The sequence below is a fragment of the Rhinolophus ferrumequinum genome, chromosome 20 (genome assembly GCF_004115265.2).
Source record: "Rhinolophus ferrumequinum isolate MPI-CBG mRhiFer1 chromosome 20, mRhiFer1_v1.p, whole genome shotgun sequence".
NCBI lineage: Eukaryota > Metazoa > Chordata > Mammalia > Chiroptera > Rhinolophidae > Rhinolophus > Rhinolophus ferrumequinum.
The window spans coordinates 21,884,945-21,899,099 of NC_046303.1; the positions used below are offsets into that span (position 1 = coordinate 21,884,945).

A 14,155-nucleotide genomic window follows, 5' to 3' on the forward strand; every position below is an offset into this window, starting at 1 on the left:
TTTTATGGTTTCAGATCTAATATTTAAGTCTTCAATCCATTTTGAGTTTATTTTTGTATGTGGTGTAAGAAATATCCAGGGGCAGAACTCTGTAAGAATCAGATTTAACATATCCTTGAACATTGTAGAATGTCTTTTACTATAAATACTAATTTCCTTTGTATGAACTAGAAAGAAGCATTTACATTAAAACGTTATTTCATACTTGGTGATTACTTTATTACCATATATATTATATACAATTTTGTTGGATAATAGTGAGGATATTATAAATTATATTTTAAACAAAAATGTATGCATGGCCTATGTAAAGCAGTAACATTTTGAAGAAAAGCGAAAAGCCATGAAAATATTTATCTAAAATTGAGTACTGTGTTTCCCCAAAAATAAGACCTAGCCGGACAATCAGCTCTAATGCGTCCTTTGGAGCAAAAATTAATATAAGACCCAATCTTATTTTACTATAATATAAGACTGGGTTTTATACCATATAATATAATAAGACCGAGTCTTATTTTACTGTAAGACTGGGTCTTATACAATATAAGACCGGATCTTATATTAATTTTTGCTCCAAAAGACACATTAGAGCTGATTATCCAGCTAGGTCTTATTTTCGGGGAAACACGGTAATACTGAAAAACACTGTTTGTGCATAGTAACCATTAAAAGCCTCACAATCCATCAGAACACGGGTAAATCATCAGGTACTGTATGAGAAACCTGGCATAGGAAAAGGTCAAACATAGCTAGATCCTTAGAAGTACACATCATCTAAAAATAAATCCCTCCACATAGCAGTACACAAAGCTTTCTTTGGCACTTAGCAATACAGACAAACATGTATTTGGTTTAATGTGATTTTATTATTCTTAGATAAACTTTAGTTATTTTATATAGATAAAAATATACAATATTGCTTTAAAATTTTTAAATTTTATAAGTGTATAATTGATTGTCATCATATTCACAATTTAAAAAGCCTATTTTCCACTAAACAATTCATCCAAGAACATGTGAGAGACCCTAACAAAATGGTTTATATGAAGATTTCTAATGAAAGATTTAAATGTAAAAATGGACTGTTAATCTAAACCACTGGTCTACATTTTTAGTGATACCTTCTCATGCTTGGAACAAATTATGAAATGTTTTAGACAAATTTGTTGTTTTCAACACTTAAATTGATTCTACAGAGTCAAATTTTTTACTGAAAATATATAGAACTGACATACATATCACCATCTGAAGCCACTTTTATGTACATTAAAAAAAGACAGGAAAATGTATTTTAATACTACATCTCAGTTTGGGATTCCATAATGTTTATAATACATGCAAAATGTGTCTTATACCCTTCAGATGTCACAGTTGACTAAAAGAATGACAGATGGTGGCATTCTTTTAAACACCTGAGGACAGTAGTTAGTAGGGTAATTAATTTGCCTTACTGATAACAAAGGTCAGTCTATCAGAGAAAAAACCTAATGTTTGAAATTAATAGAATTGCATGGTTGTCTTTTCCTTAACCCCAACTTAAAAGCAGTTGCATTCATTATTTGATTTCTTAAAAAGACTGATAAAGTATGTAAAACAAATAATATGCATATATAACATGGACTATTTTTAAATGAAATATTGAAAATACTTTACAAATAAGTTTGTTCGTTGTAATGCATACAGTGCATCATTTAACTCATAACAATACTCTGCACCAAACATTATCTTAACATTCCTCAAATATGAGAAAAACAAATAGTTTCCACTGTCTAAGAAGTGAAATTTATAAAGTCAACATATTATATCTTAAAAGATTACAGGTCTAAAACAGTTTTGTAAAGAATTTCTATATACTGAAATGGGTGCTTTGATTAATTTAACTAACGACCCAAGAACACAGATTCTTCTCTTTGTTGCAAGTTATAAACATGGTTGCTTTTAACAGCAGATTTTTCACATTGCAACCAACATTCAGAAACCATGGTGGCGATTTTCATAAAGGTACATGGTGGTCTATCTGTTTCTTCTGGAAACACTTAAAATTTTAGTGCTATCTTAATAAATTTCTTCAACGTAAGGCACATAGCAAATTTTAAAGTCTAGAAGCAACTAGATTGTATAATAAATAATTATCTTTCCAATTATTATTTGTCCTTTACCTGAAGTGGGTGAGTAGTGCAGTTAAAACATACCTGGATTAATAAAAATGATTGAATTTAAAAAATACAAATAATATCTGCACGTAGAATGTTACTAATTTAAAAAAGAAAAAGCATAGTTTGTATAAAATATACGTCCTACAATGCTATAGGTAGAAAATACCGTGAGGCACTTACATTAACAATGAAAGAGGAAAGCAGTTGAAATATCTTTTTATAAAAGCACCAAACCAGTTATTTTAACATCTGAGATAAAATGCAGAAGCTAAAACTATAAGGAAATAGTTTAGTTTTGTAACTTTGTATTTGGAGGACTAAGAACTCTGAAGTTGAAACCTCAAAGCAATTTTATTATGACAGAAATAACTCCAATAGAGAAAATTTTATTTTCTCAAGAGAGTCATAAAGTTCCCCGAATAAGTTTTGTATATTTTGTGATGCTCAGAATGCGAGATGTGGATATCTCACTAGTCTGTCGCAATAAACTTTTAACAACTGTAATGTATGTAATTTTGATATGTTTTTAACTTCTCTTTGAAAAACATAAAAATGTAGTTTGGTGTTAACAGTGGGAACAACATACATCAATATCTCCATGTACACTTGCTGAGATACAACATGACAGTTTTAGTAACTCTGTAATCTTTTCCAAACTAACTTAAACCAAAAACCAAGGTAAAAATTGGGCTTGGAATTACAGGAATCCACGGGATGTCAAATCAGGGAAAGGTCTGGCTTCTGATGGATGATGAAGGGACTGAAGCTGTGTGGCAGTCTGAGTGTTATTTATAGTATTTAAATCAGCTGGACAGATTTCATTTAAAACTCCATCCTGGAACTGCAACAAAAATAGCAATGCAACTTATTAGAATGTTATTTTTTAAAATCTTCATCCCGTATGGTAAATTTCAAATTACTTTATTGCTGCTAAATTTTAAATCATTCAATGAAGACATACTGAGCACCTATATATATTAGTTGCATTTAACCTTTTGGTTTCTCCATTAGATGGTACAGATGAGTGATGTGGGTAGGAACTGATGACTCAAAGAGTAGCAGTCATAAATCACAGTTGTATATTCTTTGTGTAAGTAGGTTTGCTTTGACTAGATTTCATCTCAGTGAAGTTCTGGGTACCTGGGGACTTAACTGCAGTCACGATTACTATATTGGTATTGGAACTGCAAATGACTTAGGACTTTTCCAAAAGTGGTCAGTTGTGATTTGCTAGAGGTTTCTTAATATTCCTAAAATATTATACCATGAGTCTGATTTCCTAAACCAACTTATTTAATTATACTATACTTTTAATTAGTAATTAGTAAGTACCACTATAATTACTGTCCTAATTACAGAATCAAGTTATTAAAATAAAATGCTCTTTCTTACTGTCTTAGAATTATATCAGTGTGGCTTCTGTAACTGCTACTGGGAAAAAAAAAGGAAGGAAGGATAGAAAGAGAGTTCTGTAGGGTTTCATAATGTGAGAGTTGTGGAAACTTTCAAACAGATTAAAATCATGCCTATGTAAATAAGGCTTCAGTAATCAAAATGTTGATTACTTCAAAGATCCTCCAAAACATACAGTAGTGAAAACCACATAGCTAGATCTTCAAAGAACAGCAACTCCGTCACATTTTCAAATGGAAGGTAATATTATTTGCACAGAGAATGTTAGGTCTTAGATAAATTACTCTCATCAGTCATAACCTCATACATGCCAGCATTTCTCTTTAAATACATTGTCTGGAGCAGTACTGTTCAACAGAAATATAATGAGCCACATATATAATTTGTTCTAGTAGCCACATTTAAAAAGTGAAATTTTAATATTGCCAAAATTTATCATTTCAACATGAAATAAAAAAAAAAAGATATTTTATATTGTTTTTAAATTAAATCTTCAAAATCAGTGTATATCTTACACTTACAGCACTTCTCAATTGAAACTAGCCTTAAGTAGATCGGCTGCCCTGGAGGCGGTGGGGGAAATATGGAGATGGACAGAAGCCTAATTGTTCATAAAGAAGTAACACAAATAGCAGGGTGGGAAGGAGCACTGCAAAGAACCCATGTGCTATGCAAGCCCTGTTCAAAGTGTCCTTATTACATAAATATCTTCTCTACAATTTACTCAAGAGTGTAAGAGTTTAGGTACCTACCCATGTTTACTTCAAGGCAGTGTCATGAAATAGACTATAACTGAATATTAAATTTTAATATAATTAAAGGACGTCAGGAATAGAAAAATCTTCACTGCCATTTTGCAATCAGACAAACCGCATGTATGAAAAAAGCCAGAAAAAAACAATTTCGGATAAAATATCCAAGTAACACTTTTAAACAGAGGCCACTGAACTTGATTTTTTTCAAAACTACACTATTAAATATACTTCAAAATGAACTAAATATTTTCTAATGGAAAGGCATAAATGCAAACATGTTATATTCCTGGGTGGCCACAGGGAACAGAGATCATCATTATGTTAACTTTTTTAAGTGATTATTTTATTTAAAATGTGCTTGCTGCTAGAAGGGTTCTGATAACAAATTTAAACAATAAAATTACAATATCAAGCTTGTGTCCCATGAGAGAAAGCCAGCTGAGTTACCCCTTTCTTAAGAACGCCAGGAAAAAAATTTCACCTTAAAGGATAAAAGGAGGATCCAGCAGATAATAAGGGGATTGCCAGAGAATTCTGAGGAGCCTAGGACTAAATTCCAGGGATCATCTAGGGCAAAGACATTCAAACAAAGCATACTTACGTTGCTTTCGACCCAATTTCAACCATGTTTTTAAAAAGTTGAGCTTTGAGAAAATTATTTTTAAAGCTTCAAATATGTTTTTGAAGTTGAAATTTCTAAAAGGCCATGTAGTTTTTAAAGAATTAAGAAAGATAAACCAAAATCACTATTCTAAACAATTACTTTTAACTAATTTCATCTGGTGGCTGAAGGGCATATTCATGTTACTGTAGCCCTTGTTTCTTTCTCCTTTACAATTCAGGTAAATATGATGGACTTGTATTATTGGTAACATACTGGAAAAGTACCGGCTTCTTAAAAAAAATAGTCACAGACCTAATTAGAAATGCTCTCTCATATGAATGTTAATAGATTAAAATACATCATTGACATAAACAATATGTAACTTGTATGTTTACAATGTATGAAACATCACTGAGAGGGTTTACGCAGTTGATAAAACCCTTACCTTGTTTAAAAATGCCTGTGGGCCTGGGACTGTTGGATTGTACTGCATCGGAGGCACATGGCTTTGCTGGGGTTCGGGCTGACACTGGTACATGGACATGGCCCCAGCATAACAGGTCTGCGGAGTTACAAGGGTCGACGGTGGATTTAGAACATGCTTTTGGCTTTCAGGAACTTGTAAACACGGGACAAAATCTTCTAAATTAGAAGTAGTAGTAGGGTATAAGGATGGTTCAAAATTCCCTATGGGAAAGTCTAACTGTGTACCCTTGGAATGCTGGGGTAACACAGGCTGATTACAGGGAATAAAGTTCTGTGTATAAGGCACAGTATCAATCTCAGATTTGTAGGGAAACTCTTGACTGGTCCCAGGTAAGTCTGAAAAGACATTATACTGTTGTAGGTCTTGCTGAGGACAACTAAAAGGCACGGATTGGTTAGGGTTCCAATTTGCAAACATGCCATTAACTTGCATATGCTTCATTTTCTGGCACAGCTGCAGCTGCTCCACTGCTACGTGCTTTTGATGGTGCGGTAGCTGCTGCTGTTCCAACTGTAGGTGCTCCTGGACCATGCAGCTTGAGTTCAGAGCTGGGGCTTGTTGCTGTTGGTAACCTGAACACACGAAGGGAGACTTATTTAAGGAATCCTGGACGAAAGTCAGGATTTCATCTGTTATGTCAATGTCTCTGAAGTCCTCCTCACCAGAAAAGTCAGTTCTGAAAAATTCCTCATTCTGCTGCATGTGTTTGATATCTTCAAAATCAATGCCTAGGTGTTTCATAATGCCATACAAGTCACTATTTTTATTATCTGGGAAGAGTCCTCCATGGCCTTCAGAGGGTGTTGGGTTCATTTCCTGAGACTGACCAATTGGCTCATGTTTCAGGATATCACTTCCCATTGGTGCAATACTGTCTTGCCAACTACTGCCCGTGTCCATGGATTCGTCAAAAAAGTGTGTTTCAAAAGGTGTACTACTACTTGAAGCAGGACAGAGATAAATAGACTCATCTTGTGTCATTATGGCACTCAGGAGGGAACTGGGATGGAGAGAATCCTTAGTTAGAGCCGCTTTGGGAGCACAGTCTTTTCCACTTTTAGTCCTTACTGGTAAGGAATCCATCATGGGAGGAAAGGGGTTGGCTATCTCATACAACACAGCTTCTCCACTGGTAAACATAAAAGGCAACTTCACATTTCGTTTTCGTAAATGTTCTGCTCCTTCTTCATCTCTAAAATCACATATAAGAAAGTCTGCATCTAGTAAGTTGTATCATAAACATTTCAAAACAAAGTACTTATGAAAAACAGTAAGCAAATGCACTGTAACTGACAGCAGGGAACATACACTATTTTGATAAATTTTTCTGATTACTGGTGCCATAAAATTTTCAGACGAATTTGTCCAAAAACAGTAGTTACTACTTTCAAACTCAGGTTACGCCCCTACCTGACATACTGCACAAAAAAAATAAATTCCATTGGAATAAAGATCCAAATATAAAAACAGAGGCATTTCGAAATAAAACATAAAACCCAGAAGTTACACAGGAAAAGACTGGCATAATTGACCATATGAAAATTATATATGTGTGTACCTATATACACAGCATTTAAAACAGCATCACAAAACATCAAATATCTAGGAATAAAATTAATAAAAGATGCACAAGACTCATGTAAGACAAATACAACCCATTACTGAGATACAGACATAACCATATACCCATAAGCATATGTACATACATACATACATGGCTTGGGAGATTAAGTATTGTAAAGATGTTAATTCTCCCAAAATGAGCTATACAGTTTCACTGTAATCCTATATATAGATTTGGGATGTTGGGATTACACTGTAAAATATAATTTTCTAGTGGGATTTGACAACTGATTTCTAAAATGTGTATGGAAATGTAAACGGGTCTAGAAGAGCCAAGGCAATCTTGAAGGAGAACACCAAAAAAATCCTAAACAAACAAAATGGAGGGCATATGCTCAGATATGAAGACAATGTCTGTCAGTGCAAAAATAAACTAGACATTGAAACTTAACAGAGTCCAGAAACAGAACCACAGTCACCTGATCAAAATGTAGTCCAGTGGGGAAAAGATGGACTTTTCAATAAATGTTACCGGTCAATTGAATATACTTATCTACTATTTTGCCAACTTAAAAAATTGGATAAGATTTCATTTTAACCTGAAAATGCATCCTAATCCATTGATACACTCACCACGGATAATTTGGTTGTTTATGATTTCCCCATGCAAAAATTTCCTACTACAACATAAAATATAAATATAAAACTTTATGGCACTAGAAGTTATGGCTAGAGGCACCGCTTCATAAATATTATAGGACTTTAACAGGCATAAGAGAAAATAATTGATCTTGATCATTACCGTAAGCCACATACAAAAATCAATTCTCTAGAGTAGAAAAAATTTACAATGCAAATATTTAACAAAATACTCACTTCCAGAATATGTAAGAAAATTTAAAAAACACTGCTTGCTTAGAAAACATATGCTAAACAAAGCATTGTTATATTTTTATTTTACAGATGGCACTAACTTTTCATCTTTCCTGCATATGCCCAGGATAAAAACCTGGAGTTTTCTTTACTCTCTTTCCATAGCTCTACCTATTTAGTTTTTCAATGAAGTCTGTCAATTCTATTTTCTCAATGCGCCCTCTTTCTATACATATTATCTTAACTTCTCAATTTTTATTTGCAGAGTAAATTCTCTTAGAATTTGTTTTTAAGTTTTCATGTAAAAGGATTTATAAACCTAAGTGTTATTAAAATAAAAACATTCTAAGTCTTTGTGCTTACGTTAGAGGTCTCTGGGTTGCAATGATATAATCTGGTCTTCCATTTTTATAAACCAAGCGTGCATTAGACTGGACCCAGGTCCACCGATTGTCTTTGGTAAGAAGCCTGAACACTACCATGCCACTCTCTCCGGTCTTAATCACTAAAATAAAATAAAATTTAAAAAATATCAAACCTAAAAATCAACATATTAAGGAAGATCTCTCTGAAACAAAAACCACACCCCTGACATATGTCCAAACGTAATTCATTGATTATCAAAGATGATATCTTTACAACTTTTAAACATAGTATATTAAAATGAATGAAAACAGCTCTTCAGAGTTGTTCTTTTTTCCTATTTCAAACTATTATTCAAAAGGTTAAAGTGAGAATTAAGTAACAGACAATTCTAGGAACACATGAAATTATAGAGTATAGTTTTGGGGTAAGAAGATAAAAATTATTTTCATTTTAAGTAGGGAATGTTTCCAATAGCTTAATATTTTACCCTAAAATTTTTAAGTATAATCGATATTAACATAGATTTATGAATTAATGATAATGCTATTAAAAAAATTCCTGTGCAAAACATGGGACAAAATGGTCATTTTTATAATAATTAAACTACTGTATTCCTGTGTGGCAGCTGTAGAACAGTTAATGAGTGGAGCGTAACTCAGGTTAATCACAATGGTATGACACTAAGTAGAAGTGTCTCCAATTTCCTTAAAAACACTGTATTATGTACTAAGTTGAAATGTGTACTAGGGTATATGCCGTCTTTTCAGGCATGTTCATAAGGAACTTACTCCGGATATGGTACTCCGCACAATAAAGCATATCAGCAGCATGAATAAATTGATATCCTGAGCCTCTCATACACAGCTCTGCTTCAGTATAGCCTAAAACAATTTTTCCCCTGTTAAAAAAAAGTAAAATAAGAATGAAATTAAAATTTAACATAAATGAAGTAACCAACATAAATTCATTGGTTATATGCTATTTTCTGCAATGTGTTTTCCCTGACATTCAGAATTTTACATTAGCAGGTAGAAAAAATTAACCACTTCTATATAACTGCTCTCTTTTCCTCATGGCTACAATTTCAGTTTTAGACTATTTTATTCTCCTGAATAAAGACCATGACAGTTATTATGGCTAAAGATAAATCTAACAGGGCTGATTATATAGGAAAAACAATCTTTAATAAAAATTTAGAATGTTTATGCTCCATTTTTGAGGGGCAGGGTTTCAAACCTTTCTGTGTTTCCATATTAGAAAGGAGAAATACAATGAGATGTTTTGATACATGAATACTTAGTATCACACTCCATAATTTTCTGAACATTACTAAACTTCTAGGGCTAAACATCAAATAAAGTTTGTACAATTTAAAAATGTAAAACAAACCAACAATGAGTATCATTAGAATATTTAATCTTACTAACATACCATCATTATGATACAGAAATTGGGGAAAGTATTGTAAAAAAAACCTGTAAAATAGAAAGAGGATTTGAAAGCCCGACGAAATTGTTTTATTTTAAAAGGCTGTATTGAAAGACTATGAAGTAATGTCGCTAATATGATACACACTATTACTAATCTACACTATATGTTTTATATGCTGAAAGAGACTTACTGCTACTATATATATACATTTGATGAAATAAAACTGAAAAACTTTAACTTACTTGGCATCACAACCAGTAGGTGTAAAGTCTAGTTTGTGTTTTGTTCTAAAGATGAAATTTTTGGTTCGGATTTCAAGAATGGATGGTGGTTGAAGTGGGGTAGCAATCGCAAACAAAGCTAACTGAGGGGGAAGTATTGATCCATCTTTCCCTTTCTTGTTCTGGCCATGAAGATACTTTAACCTCCCTTGGAAATTCATTGCCTTAAAAAAACAAAAACAGTGCATTAAAAATAACAGTTTAAAATCATTCCTTTTTAAAAGGCTCAGTCATGGCCACATCCAAGGTTCTTGATAATTCCATAAAAGTTCCTGAGGCGGACAACTGCTACTTTCTTTCACTCTTTTCTCCACAGGAAGACTATGAAAACTATCCCAAAAGGTAGTCTGAGAACTGTTCTACAGGGGCTGATACGTGAACCACTCCTGGCTTTTTAATGGTCCCAACAAGAGTACCTGTATCACTTTTTAAGCTTACACTGCCCATCATTCATACCGAGCACAGCTCCTTGCACAGCGTACACTCTATATATAGTTCCTGACTAAATTAATAGTATAAATTCATCAAGTACATACTGTCAAACATACATGAGCTATATTCCATAGCTCACTGCATATTTCATAGTTCATGGTAATCTTTTATATAGAGATAACATACAATTTTATTAAACACTAAAATGAAATCACAAAGAATGCAGAGCTCTATTAGAGAGAAAGAATTTTAGAAGACAGAGGAAATGAAGACAATTTGAGCGTGAACATTATCAATTTAGTTGTTTAAAATAGTATTAACAAGGTCCAGGGATGATTTTAATATCAATATGATAACAGCACAAGGGAGGAAAGACCCAATTATACTCAGAATCCATCTCAGAAAACACATACTAATTGCTCATTAGTACTAAAAAAACTATCTCAATGCAATTCTAACTCTTAGAGAGCAAAATTATCTTCAGAAATAAATACCCAAACAAATGTCACTGTTTGCTAATGTTTAAGAATTGACTGATTATCGGTTTCAAAGTCCTGATAATTCACAAAAGTAGCATACAACATGCCTTGTAGTCTCTTTCTGCTGCTGGAGAGCACTGTCTTTTTCTTATTTGGTGGGAGGGGGGGAGAGGGTGAGTACACTTTGGGATAGCTATGCTGACCTTCATTTTCTAAATTAAAAAATCAAGAAAAATGGGTTTAACAAAGATTTTCATGCTCCTTTCATGTGAGAGAAGCAGCCTAGTAAGCCAAATATAGCAATTTGATGAAGAGCTCTAAGGTGAACTAGGAGGGACTAGGCCTATTAAGAACAAAGGGATCAGTGACCTTCTCCACTGGGGATCACAGCATCATATATCCCTTTTACAAAGGCTCTGAAAAGTCCTGCATAAGAAAGTCCTGTATTTACTTTCCATAAGAAAACCCATGTAAATCTGAGAACTGACTACGCAGGTGTGGAGACTATACAACAGCATCTCATACCACTGATGATTCTACAATCATGAATATACAACCATTTTTCTACATGGCAGTTATTCCAGCCCTGTAGAAAAAGCCATAATAATTTTTTCTATCTAGCAGGCATTAAATCAGAAGAGGGTAAACATTCTACTATTAAAGAAGGGCTACACAGTTCTCAATCACGTACCTAAAAAAGTACTTAAAGTAGGCAAGATACAAGGTTCTATGTTATTTCACTCAAGTTTCTAATTGCATCCTAAAGGATAGGGTTTTCCAGTTATAGGAAATATTCAAAAATCTGAAATAATGATTTAAAAAGGTACTTTCCTTTATCAAATTATTTGATAAAATTTTAAAACCAAAGAAAATTGGCTTCATTTATCTTTGTTTTTCATTTTCTACATAGGGAGTAGACTCCCTGAAAGTAAGAGATGACGCCTTTACCAGGATCATAAGATTGCGCCTTACCAGAAAACCAGAAGAATTATCCAGCAGACACCTTAGTCGGCATATGAAGCACCTCTCCATAAAAGAAGAGTTTTCGGGAGGAAGCTGGTCTGGGTTATAATAGACTGACGGCTGGGGGAGGCCATTAGTTTCTGTGGAAATAATAGCAATTCAGATTTACTTTCCATTTTGCTGTACAGTGTTCTATCCAGATAGCTGAAATTTGTGTTAATGTGTAAAATGGAGTCTGAATACAAAAAGATAATAACTTTCAGGAAAAAAGCTAATAAAAAGAAATTAAAACTTACTGAATATCACTTTCACCTAGTTTTGTTTTTATTTCTATTGACCTATCAGTGTCAACAATTTCCACATTTTCTAATACCATTTTTTTCTTTTTAACATTTCCACGGACTTCTGAAAACACTGTTTGCATTCAGAAAAATTTTTTTATACTTGTATATATTAGTTTGCTTTTTTATTTTGTGTCTTTTAAACAGAACAATTTACACACACTCTAGTATCAACCTAGTACATTCCTTCAAATCTTTCACAATAGTATGAATTATTTTTTTAAAATATATTACTACTTTCTCACTTGAAATTCATCAATGGCTGTCATCTGTCAAAATATTCCTTAGATTTATTCATTTTTTATTAATATCAAATAAAAATCATATAAATCAAATAACATAGCAAAATAAATGAAATGACATAACTAAAACTAAATCAAATAAATAATAAAATCATTCATTTTTTTGGAGTGAAAAATACAAAACATTCCTGAGATCAGCCTCTTTAGGAACTGGCTGTGGCCTTCAGCTACACACACGTGGCTTTTCACGTCTTTCCTACCTTTACCATGGAATTCTATGCCCCTAAAGATTATCTGCCTTCTTCCACAGTTATGTTAAAAACACTAAAACTATCTTTTGAGAAACATTCTTACCATCAATACTTTGTCCAGAGTCTGTACACTGTGAAGGGGTTAACGCCCAGTGTAGCTGACGCTGAAATTCAGCTCGGTCTTCAGTATGGATAAGTTCATACACACTCTGATGTATGACATCAGACTAAGGAAAAAAGATACAAGAAAAGAAAAAGTAGTAACTTTTTAAAAATAGGACGTACTAAAGTAATTTCAATACTCAGCTAGATTAGTGAGTGCTTGTTAGTGGCAATGAATATAAATCAAGTGATTGCAAAGCAATTTGGTCATCCAAGATAGGAAACGCTAGAAAGAGACGAGCACTGTAATGGGTAAGCCACAAGGTATTTGCCATCATTTCCCTACATGAACGTTTTTCAGTCAAATAAATCACCTTCCCGTTCCTGAATCATAACATATCAAGTTCTGTTTATTTTTTTATCCCTTATTGACCTTAAATCCTACTTCTTCCATGAAACCTTATCTGAACACCCAGTTAGTTGCCTTTGACTTCTCTCTAAGCTTAACAGTATTCACTATGTACTATTTTCACTGTTCTCTAATGGCTTTTGTTAGATTAAAGGACTCAAAGTAGACTCCCTAAGAGTAGGGGATGATACCTTTACCAGGTCAGACTCCTTCCCTTCCCTCCTGCCTCTCAGCATTTACTACACTGCCAAGACCTTAGTCCTTCACACCAGCATTTTTCTAACTATTTTTTTACTGTAACTCATGGTAATAAATACATTTTCCATTCATCACATGTGTGTGCATATACACAGATGGAAAGAAGTTTCACAAAACACTTCATATGTGATAATACTTTGTGTTCTATTTTATTCTATTCTAAGCAACTAAAAAAATTTGTTGACGGTGACCCGCTCTATCAACTTCATAACCCAGTAATGAGTTACAACTTGCAGTTAAATGGTCCATAAACCACCACCCATGTCAAACATGAATGTTTTCTTAAAGAATATCTAGGCTACGTGTACAATGAGAGAAAAAAAATAGACTGGGAAATAGCTAATCTCTGATTTCTTAACTGTTATAGGAATCACATTATTAAATAATAATAAAGACAATTAGGTAATTAAATTTCAAAAAGGCTTTCCTATAGACATTAGTATATTTTCTTTAAAACTTAAAAAGGCTGAAAGCAATTCTAAGTCTGGATCAGCAAAATTATCTTCAGGAGTATCTTCAGAAACTGTAGCAGTGAGCAGCCAGATTCCCCTACTCCAGCTATCTAGAGAAATCGCCCTACAAACTGAAACTTCTAGCATTAAACCGTCTCCATGCCAGCCATGACACAATTGCCAGAGTTTTCATCTGAACCACAGACTGGAGCATACACATCCCTTTAACAGAAACCTGTAGTGACCTCTACTGTGTATCGATCACAGATTACGCTTCAGTTTATGTAACAGTGTAAA

At 33.3% G+C, this 14,155-nt stretch overlaps 1 protein-coding gene across 1 annotated transcript in view; it reads right to left on the minus strand.

Moving 5' to 3' along the window:
* Nucleotides 1-561: 561 nt before the first annotated feature.
* The window catches only part of AHR (aryl hydrocarbon receptor), a 40,635-nt gene continuing 27,041 nt past the window's right edge, over nucleotides 562-14,155 (minus strand). The window contains exons 5-11 of the mRNA XM_033088571.1: nucleotides 12,741-12,864; nucleotides 11,813-11,943; nucleotides 9,891-10,093; nucleotides 9,006-9,115; nucleotides 8,215-8,356; nucleotides 5,374-6,607; nucleotides 562-2,997 (exon numbers count right to left, since the gene is read on the minus strand). Of these exons, the coding sequence (XP_032944462.1) occupies nucleotides 2,854-2,997; nucleotides 5,374-6,607; nucleotides 8,215-8,356; nucleotides 9,006-9,115; nucleotides 9,891-10,093; nucleotides 11,813-11,943; nucleotides 12,741-12,864 (2,088 nt within the window). The 3' untranslated portion in view covers nucleotides 562-2,853. The remainder of the gene's footprint in view (nucleotides 2,998-5,373; nucleotides 6,608-8,214; nucleotides 8,357-9,005; nucleotides 9,116-9,890; nucleotides 10,094-11,812; nucleotides 11,944-12,740; nucleotides 12,865-14,155) is intronic.